Consider the following 19,814-nt stretch of genomic DNA (forward strand, 5'->3'; position numbering starts at 1 on the left):
AAATTATAATATTTCTGTAAAATGAATAGCATAGCAACTCATAATCCTTTCCATTTCACTAATTTAAACTGTGATTTCTAAGCACTTCTGTAGAGATTAACACTGCCAGATCTGAAATTAGGTAATCATGGACACACCGCAGCAATCACAGACAAAGAAATGCTGAATTATTTGCAAGGTCCTTTTTCATACTATGAATGAGAGAAGTGGATTTGAAAAAAGCAAAGCTCACTTCCCATTCTTTAAAACATTGCTGTTTCTGAAGCCTAAGTACTCTGGAGGATATTGAAATGAAGACCTGTCCCTTCCCCACCAACCTCGCCCAGTGCTGACCTCATGGCAAAGGACTTCTGGGTAGAAAATTCAATCTTTTGCATATATGCAAATACCAAGCATGGCCATGCCGACAGCAGGTCAAATAGCCTTCAGTTATTTTTGCTAGACAAACAGTAATTTCACAGAACATGTGCAGATTTTAATGTTAATTCATTATACTGTCATCTAAAATTGAGCTTCAGGTATATTCTGTGTTTCTACAACTCCTCCTACTTCTCCTTAACTCCCATAATTTTGGAAAAGTATGGCATCTTGTTGCTGGTGTTAACAATAGAATCAGCTTCTAAATTGAACAAATGCAGCTGTGGATAATGAACCTTTGGACACCTGGCACGCAAGACAGGCTTGTGCCCCCTCATAAAAATAAAAAAGGATCTACTGCGCCAGGCACCCCATAGATTCGCCATGGCAGACACTCTACCCTAACAAGCTGAATAAATGAGACAAAGGGTGAGTGTTTCAGAGTGTTGCAAAGGAGAGGAGGTCGTCACAGGATCTGCTTGTTACTGGAATATTATTCTTTAAGAACTAACATATGAGCAGAAGTTCCTTCATTTTTAATTATTGTTGTTACAAGAAATGCTCAAAGTTAAGGGGATGAAGTGCAAATATTTTAGTGAAATTGCTCTAATCAGAAGAGAAAAAAACTCTTTTCCTGAACAAAGAAACTCAACAGCACTGAAGCAATTCAGAACAGAAAACATACACCCCAGCAAACAGTATGTTGATTGAAAAGAATTTTTAAAGTATTTTGCTACAGAGTAAAAATATCCCACCACTCCTTTCTTTTTAGGTTCTTACATTGCACTTTCAACAACGCTGCCTTTGCTTAACATATCTGTATCACAGGCAGTGCTCTGCCTTCCCCTCCATCGATAAACAATGCTTATTTTTAAAACATCTCAGTGTTTTACTGCCGAGGGACACCCCGGTGACAGAGAAAAGGCAGGAATAACAAGCTGATAACGATTATGCCTTCAGCACACAGGTACATTTCTACAGCCTAAAGAGTACTTTAACAAGATAATATTACTTTTAGCACAAACCCCCACGATCAGGTTTGGAGATTATTTCTTGGTGCAAGCAAGAGCATCTTTGACATTGAGACATACGCAGAGACAAATAAGGATAGACAAACTATCACTCATACTAATGAACCACGTCTGATCACCCGGGAGCCCTGACACCAACCTGGGAGCCTCGGTCCAACTGCGCTGCCAGCAGCGTGACGGGCTTGGAAGATTCGATATAAACTCCTGATCGGTTGCAGCATAATATACCAATATTTCATGAAGCACCTGCTTGCACAGAGTGAGATTCCAACTCCTTTACACCGAGATATTTGCTTGTGTGTGAAAATAAGTAAATATTTGCTCTGCTGTGCCAGCTGGATCAGGGGAAAGCTATAAATTGCCGAAGTCTTTCACAGACAGTGGAAGGCTGGCAGAAGGTGTGTATCCGGAGTTTGCATGCACAACACTAATCGGAAGCAACAATTATTGAAAACAGCTCCAGCACATAAATGGGAACACCAGAAGTAGGTACAAACCTCATCTTTACACTGTGGATTTTATGCCAGGTATTGCAAAGTTCATCTTTTAATTCTGTGGTTCCTGATTTTTTTAGAAGAGTAGGACAGAGACCAGAATCAAAAAAGTTGAGTTTTCACAAAGGAAAGGGAAGTCTTACAACTGAAACCAGCACAAGTGCATTGCCAAGTGATTTTGAAGAAAAACATCATATATGTCTTGAGATGCGATGGCGATCAGTGTTTACAAGAAACTTATCACCTAAACCCCCTTCCATCCCCACAAAGCAAATTATAGGATGCAACATGCAATGCGGTGATTTCTATACATTATAGGATGCAACATGCAACACTTTACACCAGGATTTTACTCCACTGCATGTACTGGACAACACCTCAAAGACATGTGGGCTCTCTCACAGCAGAAGTGGCACCTGCTTTGCCTGAACTGGCTTAACACAGTTTTAATTCTGTATGAAAGAAAAAAACATTGCAGTTGTAGACCTGCATTCAGGTACAGTTTCTTAAGTGACAATGGGCTTCTTTCTGCCCAGGAAAAAGAACCATGTGGATCTTTTTACAGAGTGATGTGTTATGAATGCAAAAATAAATATTATAGCGGTGACCTATAGAACAGCAGGCGGAAAGCTTTGCTCTGATACTAGGTTAAGAAATAATCCATCTGAGGAAAATAAAACCAACTGTGGAGGACTGGGTTTGCACTTATACACATACACAGTAGTTCATATGTAAGATTGCCTTTGGTTCAGTATTCCTTCTCTTATATTTGGCACCCCAGCCCTCGGCCTCACTCCTTCTTCTGTTAAAAAAAGACAACGCCAACAGTTTATCTTCCTATTAAAAACTTTATTAAATAAATTTATCACTTGAAGGCTTTATCTTCAAAGTGTCGGACTTCCTTGATATATAATCTAATCTTTCAAGCTCACCAAAGATTTTTGTCAAACTTCATTAACTGACAAATCAGCTTCTGGAGGTTTGGATCTAATTGCAAGACCTACTTCCCTCCTGCTTCTTTTTTGTTCTCTAGTAAATGCTAGAAAACCTTTCAAAGTGCCACAGGGAGGAAACTGTGACATGAAGGCTTTCAGATTTTGTTATCTTGTGAGTAGTGGTCTCACTTTAAACGCCCTTCCAACGGTCTCTGCACCAGATTTTAGTTTAACAATTTGAAGGATTATTGGCAGCTAAAATGAGGATTTGCAGATCTTGAGTAAAATATATTGTAATAACAACTGTCAGTCTGATTTTGATGCTCAGGCCTGTTTGCCTCTCCAGCAATATCTGAGTACTTTGATACGGTCACAGCTATAGTCTCCTTGAATACTATTTCTAAAGTCATAAAACAATTCACTGCTTCATATTTTCAAAAAGCCCAGCTTAAAAAAAAAAAAAAAAAAAAAAAAAAAAAAAAAAAAAAAAAAAAAAAAGAAAGCTTTTATGCTTTTTAGCTTATAAAACTAAAAAGCAAAAATAAGTTAGAAGGAATTGAAAGCATATTTTTTTTTCCCCTCATTGCACTCAGTGGAATAACAAATAATTAACATGGTGACTAAGCTCACAAACACCTACCCAGTCCCACGGCCATGACAATCATCTGGATAACAATCCAAAACCTGGGGAGAGTGGGGGTCTTTGCTTCTCCACCTGTGTAATGTGAACAAGGGGATCCCTGCATCCCCCAAAGGGGAATGAGAGCTCTGGTTCATGGTTTTATCATGTTCAGATACTGTAACATAAATGTCCATGAACAGAACAGGTGGTTAAAAAAGTAAAATAAAATTCCATTTGCAAGCTTAACCAGAATGAAAATGCAGCGTACTTGTGCAGACAGACATACGCACCATTGTAAAAAAGGTTTTGTACTCTCATGCTCCATCTGCTGGTTCTGCAACAGTATTTAAGACATCAGCGTGCTCTCCCCAGCCCCCCAAGCTACGCAACACCCCTGCGCATCTGGGTAAGTTGGCAAGTGTTAAACAAGAAGTCATGTTCATCTCAATATTTCAGAGTCCACTGGGGAAAAATAAAAGGGTAAAATATTTATGACAAAACGTAAAACAACTGAACATGTAAGGAACAAAACCGTTCCTACATGTCTTACAAATATCTCAGGGTTAAAAGCACAAGGTTAAAAACATAGTGTGTTCTTCCATTTTGCCCCTGCCTTGCTTTTGTATTACATTTTAGAGCTTCCAAGAAAACCAATTAGCGTGCATTTTAGTCTTTGAAATGTTTAAAATTGGGCACTTTTAGTGTATAAACTCTAAACATCTCTTATTATTTGAGTGCTTTTCAATGCAGACTTGTGTACATTAAAAATACATTTAAAAACGAAAGGCATTTACGTTTCAGCTGTCTCTGGAAAAGCAAGACGACAAACGTAAGCAGGAAGCGGCGAGCAGTGTTTGTCCCAGGACAAAGATAGGATCATGACTATGCAAATCCATAGAGCTTAATAAATGCTTTGCAAGACTGGGTCTGTCATTTCACTCCCAGGACGAGTTATGGTATATATTACACACAGAAGGAAAACAGACACCTCCCTTCAGTCGCTCCTCGGTGGAAGTTCAATGCTTAACACATGCACTGCAAGAATACACACATAGCATTATCCTTCCCAGTTTCCTCCCACTAGCTGGGCTTTTCACACTTGTATAAAGCGACATCTGGAAACGATCATCTCATCTCACCCTCAAAAAACTAACAGAAGCAGTAATAATATGGTAATAAGGGATGAAATTTTATGAAAGATGCCACTTAACTGAAGACTAAAAGACACCATGCAATTTAAATAAATTGCTTTTAGCAGGGGACTGAGTGCCTGGCCCATTTTTGCAAATTGTGGGCCAGATTTTCAATGGGTGTAAAATGCTGACTTTGGTAAAGCAGTGCCAGTTTTGCACAAGCTAAGGATATAGTCCTGGCAAGTCACATTTTTAGGATCACGCTGGAGATACCCTTAAATTGAGGATGCTGAAATGGAGCTGTGTAAGCAAAGAGGAAAGAAGCTATTAACACATCAAATATCTGCTTCTTTTGCTTTCCTCCCTCTACAGTTTCTTTAAGTGAGCTGAAAAAGAGGAATCACACAATTATCTGAACGCATACAAGAAAACTCAAACAACACCGAGTTGTGCAAAGATGAGAACTCAGTTCCCTGATTAACCTAGGGCGGCTTGGTAACACAGAAGTTGACATAATTTTGGTTTCGTTTCTCTGTGCACCACTTGTGTCCAGGCTCCAGTCTAGAAGATCTGAAATCATTAACGTGGGCCTGACTGTCCTGCCGGTGACCTTCTTGTACACAGCCTTCATGTGTGCCCAGCGTATTTCAAATAGTAATACAGCCTGGAAAAACTACAACAAGAGAAAAATCAAACTGGTTTGTATTCACTTAAAATTTCATTCAAACCCACTTTTTACTTAGAAGGCCGTAACAGATGTTTACCTGCCTCAAATTTACAGCACCACTAAGTCAACCAGTGCTCAGTGATTTCTCAGAGTTCAACAAAACAAAACAGGATGACGTTTTTTATTACTGTTTTGGCCTCTTTTGTTTGGTTTTCTTCCTCTCCGTTTCTTCATTTTTGTCTCTTCAGATTAGGAATACTCAGGCTGTTAGGGATGAAGCCTGGACAGAACTCAGGAGCCAAGAAACATCAAAAAGAACAGTGTCCTAAATTAAGCTGGTGTGAAACAAAGTGCTTGGCAGGTTCACTTCTTCTGGAAGAAGTTGTGAGGTCCCATCACTAGCAAGAACTGTTCTTGGCATGAAAACCTCATGCCTTTATGAAAGCTGTCATTTTACTGACCAGCCTGCCCATTCAGAAAATAATGCTATATTCAAACCACATCATAGAAAGTCATTAAATTAAACAGCAACACCACCCAGCAGAAACAGTGTGATGTGGAAATGAATAACTAGACTTCATCCTAATAAATAAAAACTATTTCTGGATAACAAACTGCCTTTGCAGATAAAAAGTAAATCCCTAGCATTTAAATCCATCGTAAGCGAAATCCCTCTGGAAAAAAATCCAGACCAAAGTACTATTATGACTGCCTTTATATTCATAACTGTATTTATGCAGACTAAGATAAGGGCAATCAATCCACATGCCTCAGGACTTCAGCAGGGATCAGGATAAACAAAATTCCTCACCATACGTACCATGGTTAAAGGCAATAGCGGACATGCTTTGCTAGACTAGGAAATTTTCAGGCATGGGTCACTGCTAAAAACAAGTATCAGATTTATGGCATACTGATGTGCCCCAGCAGTAAACCCCAGCCTCTCCTCTGCACACTGCTGCTTTCCAACACTCTGAATTTAGTGCGTGAACTTTGGATGGACCATGGCCTCACCCCAAACCCAGTACCTTGTCACGTCGAACAAGCTGGATTTTCAGGAGTCCTGTATTCAGCCAGTCACCCAAAGAGCACCAAAACACTCTGCTTCCCCTTTCACCATTTAATTACCTCCCTTTCTCCTCCCGTTCCATACAGGAACAAATAGGGATATAACATCACTGTTCTTATATCCCAGACAACACAGCTGCTCCTTTTAAAATTCTTGTCCAGTAACTAATTCAGAGCTCTAATCTACCCTCTGTTCTTTGAAAGGTATCTTTCCAGTTTGACCACATTTCTACAGCCACTACATCCATAACTTTATACTAATAGTTCCTCAAGACATCTTTTGCTTGGAACACCCCTATACATGCAACCAACTGCACCTCTGCAACGGGAAGAGAAAGCAGAAACAATACACTTTGCTTCCTACAGAGCTCTGTAGTTTCAACTGAAGCCCTGACTATGTTGTCCAAGTGGTCTGAAGGTACACATTATGGGCTAAAAGAAGTTGAGACCTGACAAAGAGAGACAAGAAAAGTGTACTGCTCTGACATGCTCATAGCCACAAAATGTATGTCATTAAGAAATACTTCACCTTTTCTTTAAGTTGTTATTTAAAGGGTAGATGCTGTCTTCCTACTCTGTCAAAAATTGAGTGAGGAGGGGGAAAGAATAAAGCAGAAATCAAGATACATTTGTTATCTATTTGATCAATTTGGCTAGGAAAATCATCATCTTACATGCAAATGGCCTTAAGCTGTTAGGGTGCAATACAGATGAAGCACCAGTCTTTCAACAATGCGACCAGGCTGTTTCCAAGCACAAGATGGGGATCAAGGATCAAAAAGAAGGAATATTGTATTTTTGTAACTCTTACCTCTTGAGCTGCCATGCCAAAGGCTATTGAGGTGGAATGAAAACAGAGTTTCAATCATCAAGCTAAGCAGACAAAGTTACTAAAATGGGTACCAGTCCCACAGGCTTTGCGGGATCCACATACCAGAACTCAGACACAAGATCTTGCCATTCCCAACAGCTCACCCACAGCACTCCGCAGCTCTGGGGAATAGGCATTATCAAGAGAAGAACAAATGCATTTCACTGTGCTACACAAACCTTTGTTTCAGGGAATTTAGCAGGAGAGCAAAAGCAGAATATACACTGCAAAGGCTTGTCTTATCATAGCTGAGAAAAGAAAATCCCTCACAGCATTTACCAATACAGAAACCAAGAAACGCAGGTAAGGTTTTTCTTCACTGCTAATAGTGTATAGGAAGTGTTTTTCAAAAGTAGGCAATCTTGCTAAAAAACTATTTTCCCCATTGCCCACATTCAGAGTTATGGAAGACAGCAGAGCTAAGAGTTAAAATTTAACTAATATTCATAGGGAGATGAACGTATGTTTCAGGACAAGGCTTAGAGTAAGTCCAAGTTCAATTAGTCTGTGAATCAGTGATTCTAATAATACCTACACATCAGTTGTACAGAACTCTCTGTCAAATCACTTGATATGCCATTTGTGTAGTGCTTTGACTCATATATCAGTTTTTTTCCAGGTTTGGGTTTTTTTTCTGTAAGCTTCGGGGTCATCCAAAAAAGTAGAGAAGCTAATGTTCAAAGACAGCTTTTCCAGGTAGTATTTTAACCAGGTCTAAACATTATTTTTAAAGAGAGTCTTATGTCTGTCCCTTTATTAATATTCATTTAAATGTTACTCTGTGGCCTTGCTTTTCATGTGAGTGCTTTCCATAAGGCAAACACTTTTCAGATGAGATTTCCACCCCCCAACAATGACCTCATTTGCAGAGTCTTCTCCTCTCTTTCCCACCCATCATAGGGAAAAAAGGACTTCTCCCCTATTCTCCTCTTCTGTAGCAACTGAGCGAAGAAAAAACACAGGAAAACAGTAAAGAAGCACAGAGAAGAAAACAAGCCCCAAGCTTCGCAAGTCACAGTTCCAAAGCATGCTCTTGAATGAAGCCCATAAAACGAGGATTTTAAAGAGCTCTGTTTAACTATTGAGGATGGCTAAAAAAACCCCACACTCAGAAGACCAGTGCTGAACTACTAGGCACTACTGTAAGCTGTGTTCAGACATACTATTCTGACCCTGCTATGTTCCCCAATCCATCATTTGGGGAGTAAAAACTTGTATTTTATATTTTCCTTTCCTTTAACCACCCCTCACCCCTATGACTGCTCTTAACCTTAAGCAGTCTTTCTCTCTTCCCCATTCCCTGCTGAGCAACTCTTCCCTCTGACTGACAGTTTACTGTTTGATGCCTCAAGGTCATTTAATCTTCTCCTGTCCCAAGTCACAACCTATCAGAGTCTATAAAAAAAAAAACAAAACACCAACAACAAAACAAACCCACACACAACAAAACAAAACACAAAATCCAGAACAACAACAACAACAAAAAAAGGCAGGGTTTGTCATCTTTTCTGGTAGTTGGCTCTTCCTGGAAGGAGACAAGCTGGGACTTAATTTTCAGTATCATTTCTAAAGATCAAATATAAATGAAGTCTTGTAATGCTGTCCTGTAGAAAACCAAAAGCATCACCAATGGCATAACAGATGCCCAGGCACATACTGTTTATAGAAATTTAGATATTATCGAATTTAATAAAATTTCTTTGTGCTCATTTAGAACAAGACCTTTCATAATTAGTTTTTATGGGGTTTATATAATGAAAAACTTTTTAAAGTCCATGTAAATAACTTCCATTCACTCTGATCAAAAATCTGAAAATCATGAATGATCTGATAAGAGCTGTGTCATGGTGTAATGACTTTCTAAGCTCATGCTGAGCCGTCCTGGTCATGCTCTTGCTCTGATACAAGGCCGACAGTCAAGAAACTCACAGCAGACAACTGCAACTTTGTAAATGAGCTTCTGCCACTTGAAGTGGAAGAAAAGTATGGTCCTCCTTAGATCATGCTTTAATTTAGAGACAAAAAAAAAAAAAAAAAAAATGACACAAGATACGCCTAAATTGAAGACTATGCTGGGAGTTACTCAGACTCCTAGCACAGAAGTATGCAAGGTCTATGTGAGAAGAGATTAAGAAGATTATTTAGTAAAAGGGACATTGACTTCTCACTGATGGAAGGTTGCAGACACCTTCTGTTTACGGTTACAGTGTTTTTTTGTAATTTAAATAGTGAGCAATTCTCCAGTATACGTGATACTCTCTACTACTACTTCTGCAGTCAATTTTGTTATCTTTATTAGTGGGCCTAATAAACACAGGGCCAACACTAAACAGTCCAGCAAAGCAAGACTACTCCAGTCATCTACTGATTGCATACAAATGTGTAGGAGTTTGGTACTTCCCCCTTGCTAAGAAAAATTAATGACAAAGAAAAGAATCACAAAATTCACTTGAGAAAGGCAGCATCACTCATCCCTCAACTATTTAAAAAACCCTTCAATTTTTATTGATGTCATTCATTAGGTACTCTAACACAAATCAAAGAAGCAGTGCTGTTTTCTTGGTTCAGCACATTTTTGAAAATCTTTACAGCGGAAGTTTTGTGTAATTATTCTCAAAATAGGGTATTTTGAAGGAGTTTCACAACATATAGAAATTGGAATAATGAGTTGCATTTTCCTGTCTATCATTTCAGTTGGCATTTTGTGGAAGATGTACACGTTTAGATATTGGGTATGTCCCTTCCTTCAAGTCCAGGCTTCGATTAAGATCATTACAATTTCTCCTACCCAATGCCCAAAACAAAACACAAATGCCATCACCATCAATCTCAACAAGCTCTGTATGACAACTAACATTAATAGAATGACCTTCTCCAGTTAGATTTTCATTAGTAAATTAGGATGGAAAATTGTGAGTGGCTGATCTTAGCCAATTTGAACAAATTATCTACGTCATCCTTCATGATGTCAGTCGATACCTATGCTGAGCAAGGAAACTCAGCAATTTGGGATCTAGTACAAGACATCATTAAGCACAAAGCCAACATCCTTGGTTTTTTGACCCCTGAATTATACTAAAGGAAGCATTCTTTACAGGTAGTACAGAAAATTTAGCAAGTCTGGCTGCTGCAGAGAGTGTGCCTGCAAAGTCACAATGCATTAATTACAGACCAAATCTCAGCACTTCATATTTCCATATGCAAATGCACAGTCCCAGGCCAAGTCTGCAGTTATTTCTGTTGAGGGTTAGAGAATTAGACCATTTTAGTGAAGGGGGAGACAGCCAGAAGGCAAGTAGCAGAGCATGTGCCAATTTCCCAATATAAGCCAGGACATCATCCACATCACTTTACGCTTTCCACCCAGCTGCAGGAAAGCCTCCCAACACCTGTCTCCTACCAATGGACAGGTGCCGAACATCGCAAACTCCTCCATGCCAAATCCTCATGCTCAGATTTCTTTTTTTTTTTAACTAATTCTTCTCAAAGAGACACTAAACGTTCACTGTTCTATAACCTGTATAATAAAGAAAAGGCATTAAGGATGTGTCCCCCTCCACCCCACAATGCAACCTGCCAGCTTTCCTCTTTTGGTAGAGGAAGACAATGTTGCTGGGGATGCTCATGCCATGACAGTGGATGAGGAACACTAACATTGCATTGCTTAATCCCATCCCAGGATGACATCTGGGTCTCCTTGATTCTTCACACTTCAGATTTGCTATTTGGTCAGAAAGAGTAACAGGAACCAGAATGCTTTTGTATAACCTTTCCACTACTTACATCCACTTGCTGTAAACCCCTAACTTGTGGGGAGGAAAGGGAGGCTGTAAAAAAAGGAGAGCAGCCTTTTAGTCTCTCTGTCCTTTGTTCCCACCACAGTAAGGACCTTGCAAAAATTACAGAACTGCAAACCTTGAGAAGACAGTGTGGTGGAAAAAAGATGCTAGGTAAAAAACTGCTTTGTTCATCCCCTTGCAAGGCACAGAGCTCAATTTCCCTTAATGGCTAATGATTAATGTATGAAAACAGGACGAATAGCCAATATATCTGAAACATGAGGAATATGATCCTTTAGTTTTTCCTGGGAAGGCCAATATTTAAAAAGAAGATAAGACTTTTCCCATGACTGGATCAAAATTGATCTGTTCCAATATGAAAGACAAAGGGAAGACGCTGCACAGTGTTTGAACAGGTTTCTTCTTCAGAAGTGAGGAGAAGAATCAGCTCCATCAAATGGAATACAAAAATGGATTTTAAAAACTGAATGCTTCCTGCTTCACCACACTGCACTCATAAATTGATAGAACTGTCAATTTGTTAATAAACAATGCTGAACCATTATCCAAGAACAACATATATTTTCTTATGTACTTACAGGGCGAAAATTTTACAATAGACTAGTCTTAAGAACAGTTTGCCTACTGCAAAATTGGTTGGAAAACTCACCTACTTGCCCATTTCAACAGAAAGCAGCCACACACTCTAGCAGAAAGTCTGGCAAATACACTACGTGCATAAAAACAACAGTTGCTTAAACATTTGCCTATAGAATAAAAAGTAAAATATTCCAGGCTATATCAAAACTCATAATGTCAATTCAGATCACTGACAAAGCACATCTACAGTAAGGATGTGGAAGGACCATTTGTTAAATTGTTAGCAAGCAAACCAAGGTATCTGTGCTGTATTGGGAAGCAGTAGAAACCCTACCTGCACATTTGGTCCTTGTTGTGAGTGGTGGTCCAGGGGGCCCTGTGCCTCCTTCTCCGGGGCGAGTGAGCAGCACTCTGATCTCGTACTCCACATCAGGATCCAAATGCCACAGTTTGTAATTAGGGGAGTCTACAATGTGCGTTTCTGCCCAATTACCAGTGGTTGTCCGATACTCCACTTCTTTCAGTATGATGGGCCCATCTCCAATGATAGAGTTGGCATTGGGTTTGATCCACAGGTACGTGGCTCCGACAGCCAGCAGCTCAGGAGGGGCGATAGGAGTTGGGGGTTCTGTAGACAAAAAGAAATCATGAGGCCTGAAACAATCAAAAGGATCCAATTTCCGCTATGTATCTGTATTGCAGGACTGTCACAACATCTCTTGTTACACAGGCACAGTTTCTCCTGTCATTCACCAAATCTTTCATAAGAATTTAATCTGTTACTGAAAAGAATTTGGCTGCCTTTTTTTTTTTTTTTTCACTAGGAATTCAGCCCCTCACACTGGGGGTAGTGTTACCAATTGAGAAACACCTGCAAAAATACAGTAACAACAAAGCAACTTTTGTTTAAAATAAAACACAAAGTTAACTTTTAAAAGATCAGAAGGTTTATACTTTTTCCCTCCTTTAAGCATATGAGCAATAGCACTCAATATAATATTGGACAGTGAGGGGAGAAAGAATCTTAAATAAAGAGGACAGAGTGCACTTAGCATGTACCACGTATAAAAGGGCTGCAGTACAACAGCCCTTCCTCTGCCCTGTGACCCGACACAGCAGAATACAACAATCATTGATCATGGTGTTGTGGTTCAGCCAAAGTGTAATGCTTCACACGACACAATTAGCAATGAGTGGAAAATTCAAATCACATTTTGAGATTTTACTAAGCAAAATAAAGGTTAAAAACAGGATAGATTTTTTTAATCAAAGCACTGGCTGTGTGCCTGAGAAAATACTAGCGAATTTAAACACCAGGGATCTTCCTATGGTCAATGATATCAGCAGTCAGGATGCTGCTAAACTGACTAACTGGGGCTCTTGGTAGCTCAGAACTAAGAAAAAATTCTAAGGAAACAGTGAATCAACACCTCCTGTCATGTTCAATTGCTAAGTTGCTTAACTTCATGAGCACAGGTACTCAAGCAAAGTCTGCATGACACTCGAAGAGTGCCTAGATGTCTGAAAAGCATCATGAGGAGGCAGAAACCTGGCCGCTGAATATCGCCTCTGTGATAAAAAGAAAAGCAAACCAATAAAAGACATCTCAGCAGCACCCTTTGATGAAAGCTACAAAAAAAAACCCCAAAACTATCTACAGGGCTCTGGCTGCCTGCCTGATATTTATTTTTTTCCCCCCTCTGTGTCAGTGTATAAATAACACTTGCATATTGGAAACTGCATGAATAGTGTATGCCTTGTGGTTTTGAAAACCTGAGCTAAACTGTGCAAGATTATGAGCAGTTTCTTTAATCTCATCTAGCCTTCTCTCTGTCACAGTCTAATGTGGTTTGCCCTCAGCCCAGAGGACACAAACTCTATTCTCTTGTGAAAATAAGGTGACAAAAAGGACATCTCTGTCTCGAAAAAAAGAAACCTATAAATGTTACAGCATGACATTAATTTTAGAGTTCTGTGGGAGTTATTCTAAACCCTTCTTAAAGGCGATTCCTCAAAGAACCCAGAGAACTGGAAGAAATATGGAAGAAAGGAGTTTGAGCACCACATGATGGGAGGAAGATGGGACTTTCCCCTCTGGAGAAGTCTTGCAGGTTACCATCTGCTCAGTGAAGAGAAACAAATGCACAGAAACCATTATTATACAAAATGATCAATGGAAACATTGCTTAATTTCATTTCCTCTGGCTAACTAATAACCGTGAGCCACACTATCTCCTTGAGACTGACTGCAGGGGTTGTGCATTGTACCTCTGAAAAAAAGCAATCTGAATTGTAATTGTAGCAGGTATCCAACACGAACAAAAACTACTGTCACAAGCTACAAGTTAAGTTTTTTGTGGAATGTTTGCTTCTGCTTTTCTTTTGCACAGTTCTCATAACTCCTGACAGAATCTTTTTCTGATACGAAATGTCAGGCTAATTATGTTTTGACTTGGCAAGATTATTTTTCCAAGAAATTTGTTTTCAAGAAATGCATGTAGATATATTTTCATTAAAAATCACAAACAGTTTATTACTTGTTTCTTAGTGCAAGACAATTAAAGGATAGACTTGGTGATTTTTATTCCTAATGCGAAAATGACATCTCACAAGTCACATCATAGCTGAACACAAGACAAATGAAATATTGAACTCCATTCTCCTGGGCTGCAGACTTCAATAGCAACACGATCCAGGTTACTTTGGGATTTGATTGCAAGTTAGAAGAGCTTTATGGGACCGAGCTTAATTAATTGAGCAGTTTGTCGTGATAAACAGACATGAAAGTCTCATCTAGCAAGTTTAGAAACTACTGTTAACAAACTGATTTAAATTAAGAAGACACCCAGCATTACTGTCGTCGTTATCTGAGGCCAAGTCTAAACTCCACACACCCCCAAAAGTGATGGCTGTTTCCCCTTTCCCCCCCCCCCCATTAATTTTTCCCTTTCTAAGTACCATTTGAAAAACAAGTGCAGCAGAACATTAGAAAATTAGGAGTTTAAACTGTTTCTCCCATCTTCCAAATTTAAGAAACTAAGATAAGCAGCCATTACAACAGTTATTCAATGCTCAGTCCCACCCCACTGAAAATAATGAGCTCTTTCCTACTGGCACCAACTGGACAAATAGCAATATTTTTTTTTATCACTCTGTGCCAAATTACTGCAAGTGATCTAAACAAGTTACCCATTATTTAGCAAAACTAGCACATAAATAAGGACCATTTTTTGCCCTTTGTAACTAAACACACTTGTCAGTTACAGATGACCAGACTGATGTTATGAGCTCACTATTTTAATTAAAATCTCTATGCGACCTTGATTAAATAAACATGGTGACAGATTGGCCCTGTACACATGTAATTGTGATCAACCATATTTTAAGCCCCATTTGATCCAGACAGTATATTTTATATTGCAAGCTGTGTCGAGCCTGTTGCTCCCTTTCAGCCATTCTCCCTCCTCCTCTGGGCACAGAGGAGAAAGCCATGGGCTCCCCAGCAACAAGGGCATCTGCAACTGGAACAATATCTAGCCTGAATCCCAGACTCAGAAGGACGCAGAAAAACGTGGTTCCCAGGTGCCCTCTTTCAATGAACAAAAGGCCACTGTTAGGGCTTTGAAATGACAGAAAGTTTAGTAATGCAAAGAGTATGAGAAAACATTACTAACATGAAGGACTAAAATAGACCAAATAGAATCATGGAATATCTCCAGTTGGAAGGGACCCACAAGGATCAGAGTCAAATCCCTGCTCCTCACAGGACTACCTAAAACTACACCTTATGATTAAGACTGTCATTCAGACTCTGCTTGAACTCTGACAGGCTTGGTGCAATGAACACTATACTTTCCAACTACTGTGGAAAACGCATGTATTTTACCCTTCGGCAACTGCTCCTGAGTATTTCTACTCTGCTACTGGAATATTTCTCTATGTGATTTTCTAAGAAGTCAGTTGTAAGTAATTGTTAGACGCTGAACAAAAACGAGCTTCATGAATTCTTGCATGTATAAAACTTCTTTTATTTTTTGAAAATTCCTTCCTTGTTCACAGCAAGACAATCTGACAAAACGTACAGCCAAGGTAACCATGAACTCTCATTTGCATGTGATGGCCTATGGATGGTTTTGGACCAAAAGAACCCCTAATGCCACAAAACGCTAGTATAACACAAATTTCAACAGTTCTGTTTCTGAAATGCTAACCTGTACCTTATTTCATTACTGAACAATCATGTCAACACATGAAATATGTTAACATGACTCTCTTAAACTCTGAAATAAACTTAGGACTGAAGAGAATCAGAAAACAAAACCAGAGAGGACCCAGAAAAGGCTGTCACGCCCATTAAATAGAGGAGGAAAGCAGGTCTGCATCTGGCTGGGCCATCCAGTCTGTATCTTTTACACTGCTTGATGACCCTGTAAGCCCTTCCAAAGCATCAGCTGTGTGTGCCCCACCACAGCCAGGCCTCCAGAGCAGCAGGAGGACAGCTGTAACACGCACACAGACAGCCCTGTTTGGTTTTCTCACATATACACAACATACAGCACAGGTTCTAAAAATAAGATCAGTAGAGACACAGCATTTTTTATTCTTTGGGGGCTGAAGAGGTGGGAATGAGAGCTGCTATCAAAATACGTTTTCAAACATGATCCTGCTTACTCCCCTACTAATGGGGATTGTAAGCTTTTCCCACAGGGTCCTAAATGAGAAGCTGCGGACTGCGCTTGCCAAATGGGCAAGGATGGGACTGGAAGGCAAGGGAATGTAATTTCAAGCTTCTCAGAACTTTTTCAAGCTAAAAATACAGAACAAAACGTATCTGTATAGTTTTCTACACAACAGCCACGGAGTGTTATAACTTAAAAGCTACTGAGAATGTAGGTACTTCAATGTGCATTTATGAAGGCAAACACAACTGTTTTAAGAAAAAATGGAATCATGTTAAAATGCCTTCGTTCTTAGTTTTTGCCCCTCCATCCTTTAAGGCCAAATTTGTTACCTTTGCACAAGTGTTTTGCATACATGCAATGCATGTATTTCTGCCGTTACAGAGTCACTTCACTGTCTGAGCAGCGTCCATGAGGACCCTTTCTAGTTTTACATCACCGCAACAGCAGTCTGAGCTCTGAATGACAGCATATATATTGGCATAGCTTATTAGCACGCTTCCTACTATTGTAATAAATGCAGCAGTTGAATTTTATTTTCCAGTGATTGTCCAAACTTCCAGTCCCATTTATTGCACAAAGAAATGGCACAAGGACTTTACAATATTCAGCAGGAGACTATTTCACTGTGCTGACACTGTACTAAGTTTTTTGTCTCAAAGAGAGACATTAAGATCTGCCTCACAGTAATGTAACAGGCTGACAGCAGTGGCACATGTCAACTGTATTGGAAGAGAGTGCCAGCAGCATTAATAAAGTGATTCATTAATTCACCTGGATGGGTAAATTGTACCAGTGAGCAATACAGTCTGTCTGCTCCCAGAGAAAAGTGTCCAGAACCAATTCTGAAATCAATAATTTTGAATATTTAATTAACACCAAACTCCAGGAAAGTGAGAGAAGAGGAAGATTCAGGATTTCTACAGCCTCCAGAACAAGGAGTGGAAGTTTCACAGGTTTACACATTTTTCAGGTGCAAAAGCCTTTACTGTTGGTTTTGTGTCCCAGTACGCGACAGAGCAGTCCAGCAGGCAAACATCACGCTTACAAAGCAAAGTTTAACCTCTTATCCTCCATGAGCATTCCCATACTGTGTGATACAGCCTTGTGGGTATGCTCTTCTTGCCCCTGTTGAGATCAACACTGCATTCATCCTCATGAACCATCAGCCACAGGATGCTTATGTGCCTAGTAATCAAAGACTAACAGACAAGAATGGAAATTTACCCTTTTAGCTTGTGGCAAGTTGGTTATTTAGCTAAAGAGCTAGGACATCAGAGCAGTAAGTAGGGGGCTGCATTTAGACACTGCTGTATTGTTTTATGGATCAGTACTCTTCTCCATCTGATGCTTCTTCCCAATACAGAATTTACGAACACAGTGGTAAGTAACTCTGTGATACAAAATACTCATTTGCCACAGCATGTCATGCACTTTTTTTCATCTCGCTTTTCCCGTAAGAGCTAATGCTCTTGTCTACACGGGACTTATGTTTGACGTACAAGAAGTGGGGGAGAAAATAAAAATGATCCAGAAAGATGTGAAAGAATTGAGCAAAGTGGCCAAAGAATCAGCACAACAAGAGACAGAAGATCTCAGGGGACAGCAATCAGTAGCACCAAAGGAAGCCAACGGAGCAAGAGACCCAATATTTGGTAGGATGCTCATCTTCTGATGTTCCCCAACCCCCAAAATTCAAAGCCTACAGACTGTTTCCATTACATCTTACAACAGTGTAGGTGTAGTACTAGGGAGAACCTGCCACAGCCTGATGAAAATGAAGAATATATATTCTCTATGTATTTTCCCCTTAAGAAGCAGAGGAAATGCTCCTTGGTGATTTGAATACATGTTCTAATTTAAGCAACTGGGGCTGCCTAGGTTTAAAGAGAAGAACACAGTAATACTTACAGGAGATACTATAAAGAAGTAGAAAACTTGTTAACCATTTCCTGAAAGCACTGCAGTTACCAGGCAAGACAACTGGAACAAACCCTGGTTGAAGGAAGCTCATCTGTATTAGTGTCATCTTATAAAAAATAGTAATTTACAAAGTCTCCCTGAGACCAGAAGGAGTTGGTACAGGCCCACTGCCTCCTACCAACTCTTTTAATTGCACTACAGGTTAAAGGAGGGGGGCACCAGATACCAAAGGGAATTACAGTAGCATACTATTTCATTAGCATTTCACACTATTTGTGCCTCAGAAGCTTAGCCTGAATCCTACCAGAGCCTCAGAGGATGCTTTCATTTTCTAATAAAGAGGAAAATAGCATCGGATTAGTTGAACAGTATCTCATTTCCCAGCGTAAATTAAGTGAATTAGATGGAAGACTCTGTGCTCTAATTGTAAAGCTTATTACAAGAACTCACATAGATTAGAACTGAATGCTTCTCTTTGAGTCATCATTCGTACTAGAAGAGGAAAAAAAGGTGACTATAGACTTTCCCATGGCTCCCTAATGGCTCGGTATTAACATGTGGGAATCTGGACTGCAGCAACACACAAGTCTTGTGCACTGAGAGGGCTAGAAGGCGACTCTTCTTCCCATAGATAGGAGTGCTACCCTATACAGTGCACAGGCAGTCTCTCTAGGTAATCTCTAGGAATTACAAAATCCCAGGGTTGGGAATCATGGACAATTAACTTTCATTTTTAAAGTGCATGTAATTTTCTGAGGTTTTCAACTGCAAAATAGCTACAAAATGTCATAATGAACAAGAGCAGTAGTATGCTTCTTATTGCTTATGGAATGACACTGTTATGGAATGTCATTCTATTTACAGAGATCTTTCATGAACCACGAGAGGCCCAACACAAAGACTTTTGTGCATTAAGAATTCAGGTTTCCATGAGCTGATTACAAATACCCTAAATTACCTTTTACTAGGTAGCTTTTTTATTTCAAGCCTGTCCTACTGATCTCAGGTTCCCTTTATAGTCAATGGAGAGAAATGGACTCCTCTTAAGGTAGATACCTAAATCTAAGACAGATAAAATGAACTGCTCCCTCATGCCTCCCTCTTTTGACTGGTATTAAAATTTCGGTGAGATGCATTTTACCTCCTTATCCTTATTTTCTCAGTGCCTGGCCTTCATTGTGAAATACAGTGAGGTATCAGACCAGTTAGTCTGTTAAGGGGGAAGCCACAGAGCAAGCTGTGCAAAGAACTGCTCAGCAAGAAATAATACTGAGCACCTGTACGCTCTTTGAACGCTCTCTGAATGCCCTCATTCAGGGCAGCAAACTCAGGTGCTGCAGTCTAAAATCATCCCATGAAGATAAATGATTATGCTTTTCTCTGGAAAAGATAAGCACAACTCACTTTCCTTTTATATATGCAGCCAGAGCACGCACTGGTGACAGCCACGCCCTTTCACTTAATAATTCAATAATTAAAAGTGCTTGTCAAAGAAAGAATTTCAGTATCTTACTAAGACTGTTCTGAGGCTGGAGCATCTTACCCCAATCTGTTAAGACTCTGTCACACAGAGAAAAAAGGTTCAGTTTTCATTTGACAAAAAAACCAGTAAAAACAGGAAGACCATACTTTCTCTAACCAGCACCTAACCAATC

General features: G+C 39.6%; 1 protein-coding gene across 3 annotated transcripts in view; it reads right to left on the bottom strand.

Annotated features, from left to right (window-relative positions):
* The window catches only part of PTPRT (protein tyrosine phosphatase, receptor type T), a 338,779-nt gene that overhangs the window by 220,325 nt on the left and 98,640 nt on the right, over nucleotides 1-19,814 (bottom strand). For all 3 annotated transcript variants that reach the window (XM_026862069.1, XM_026862068.1, XM_026862067.1), the window contains exon 6: nucleotides 11,892-12,185. In XM_026862069.1, the coding sequence (XP_026717870.1) occupies nucleotides 11,892-12,185 (294 nt within the window). The remainder of the gene's footprint in view (nucleotides 1-11,891; nucleotides 12,186-19,814) is intronic.

Source organism: Athene cunicularia (assembly GCF_003259725.1).
Source record: "Athene cunicularia isolate RWA chromosome 20 unlocalized genomic scaffold, athCun1 chr20_part1, whole genome shotgun sequence".
Lineage (NCBI taxonomy): Eukaryota > Metazoa > Chordata > Aves > Strigiformes > Strigidae > Athene > Athene cunicularia.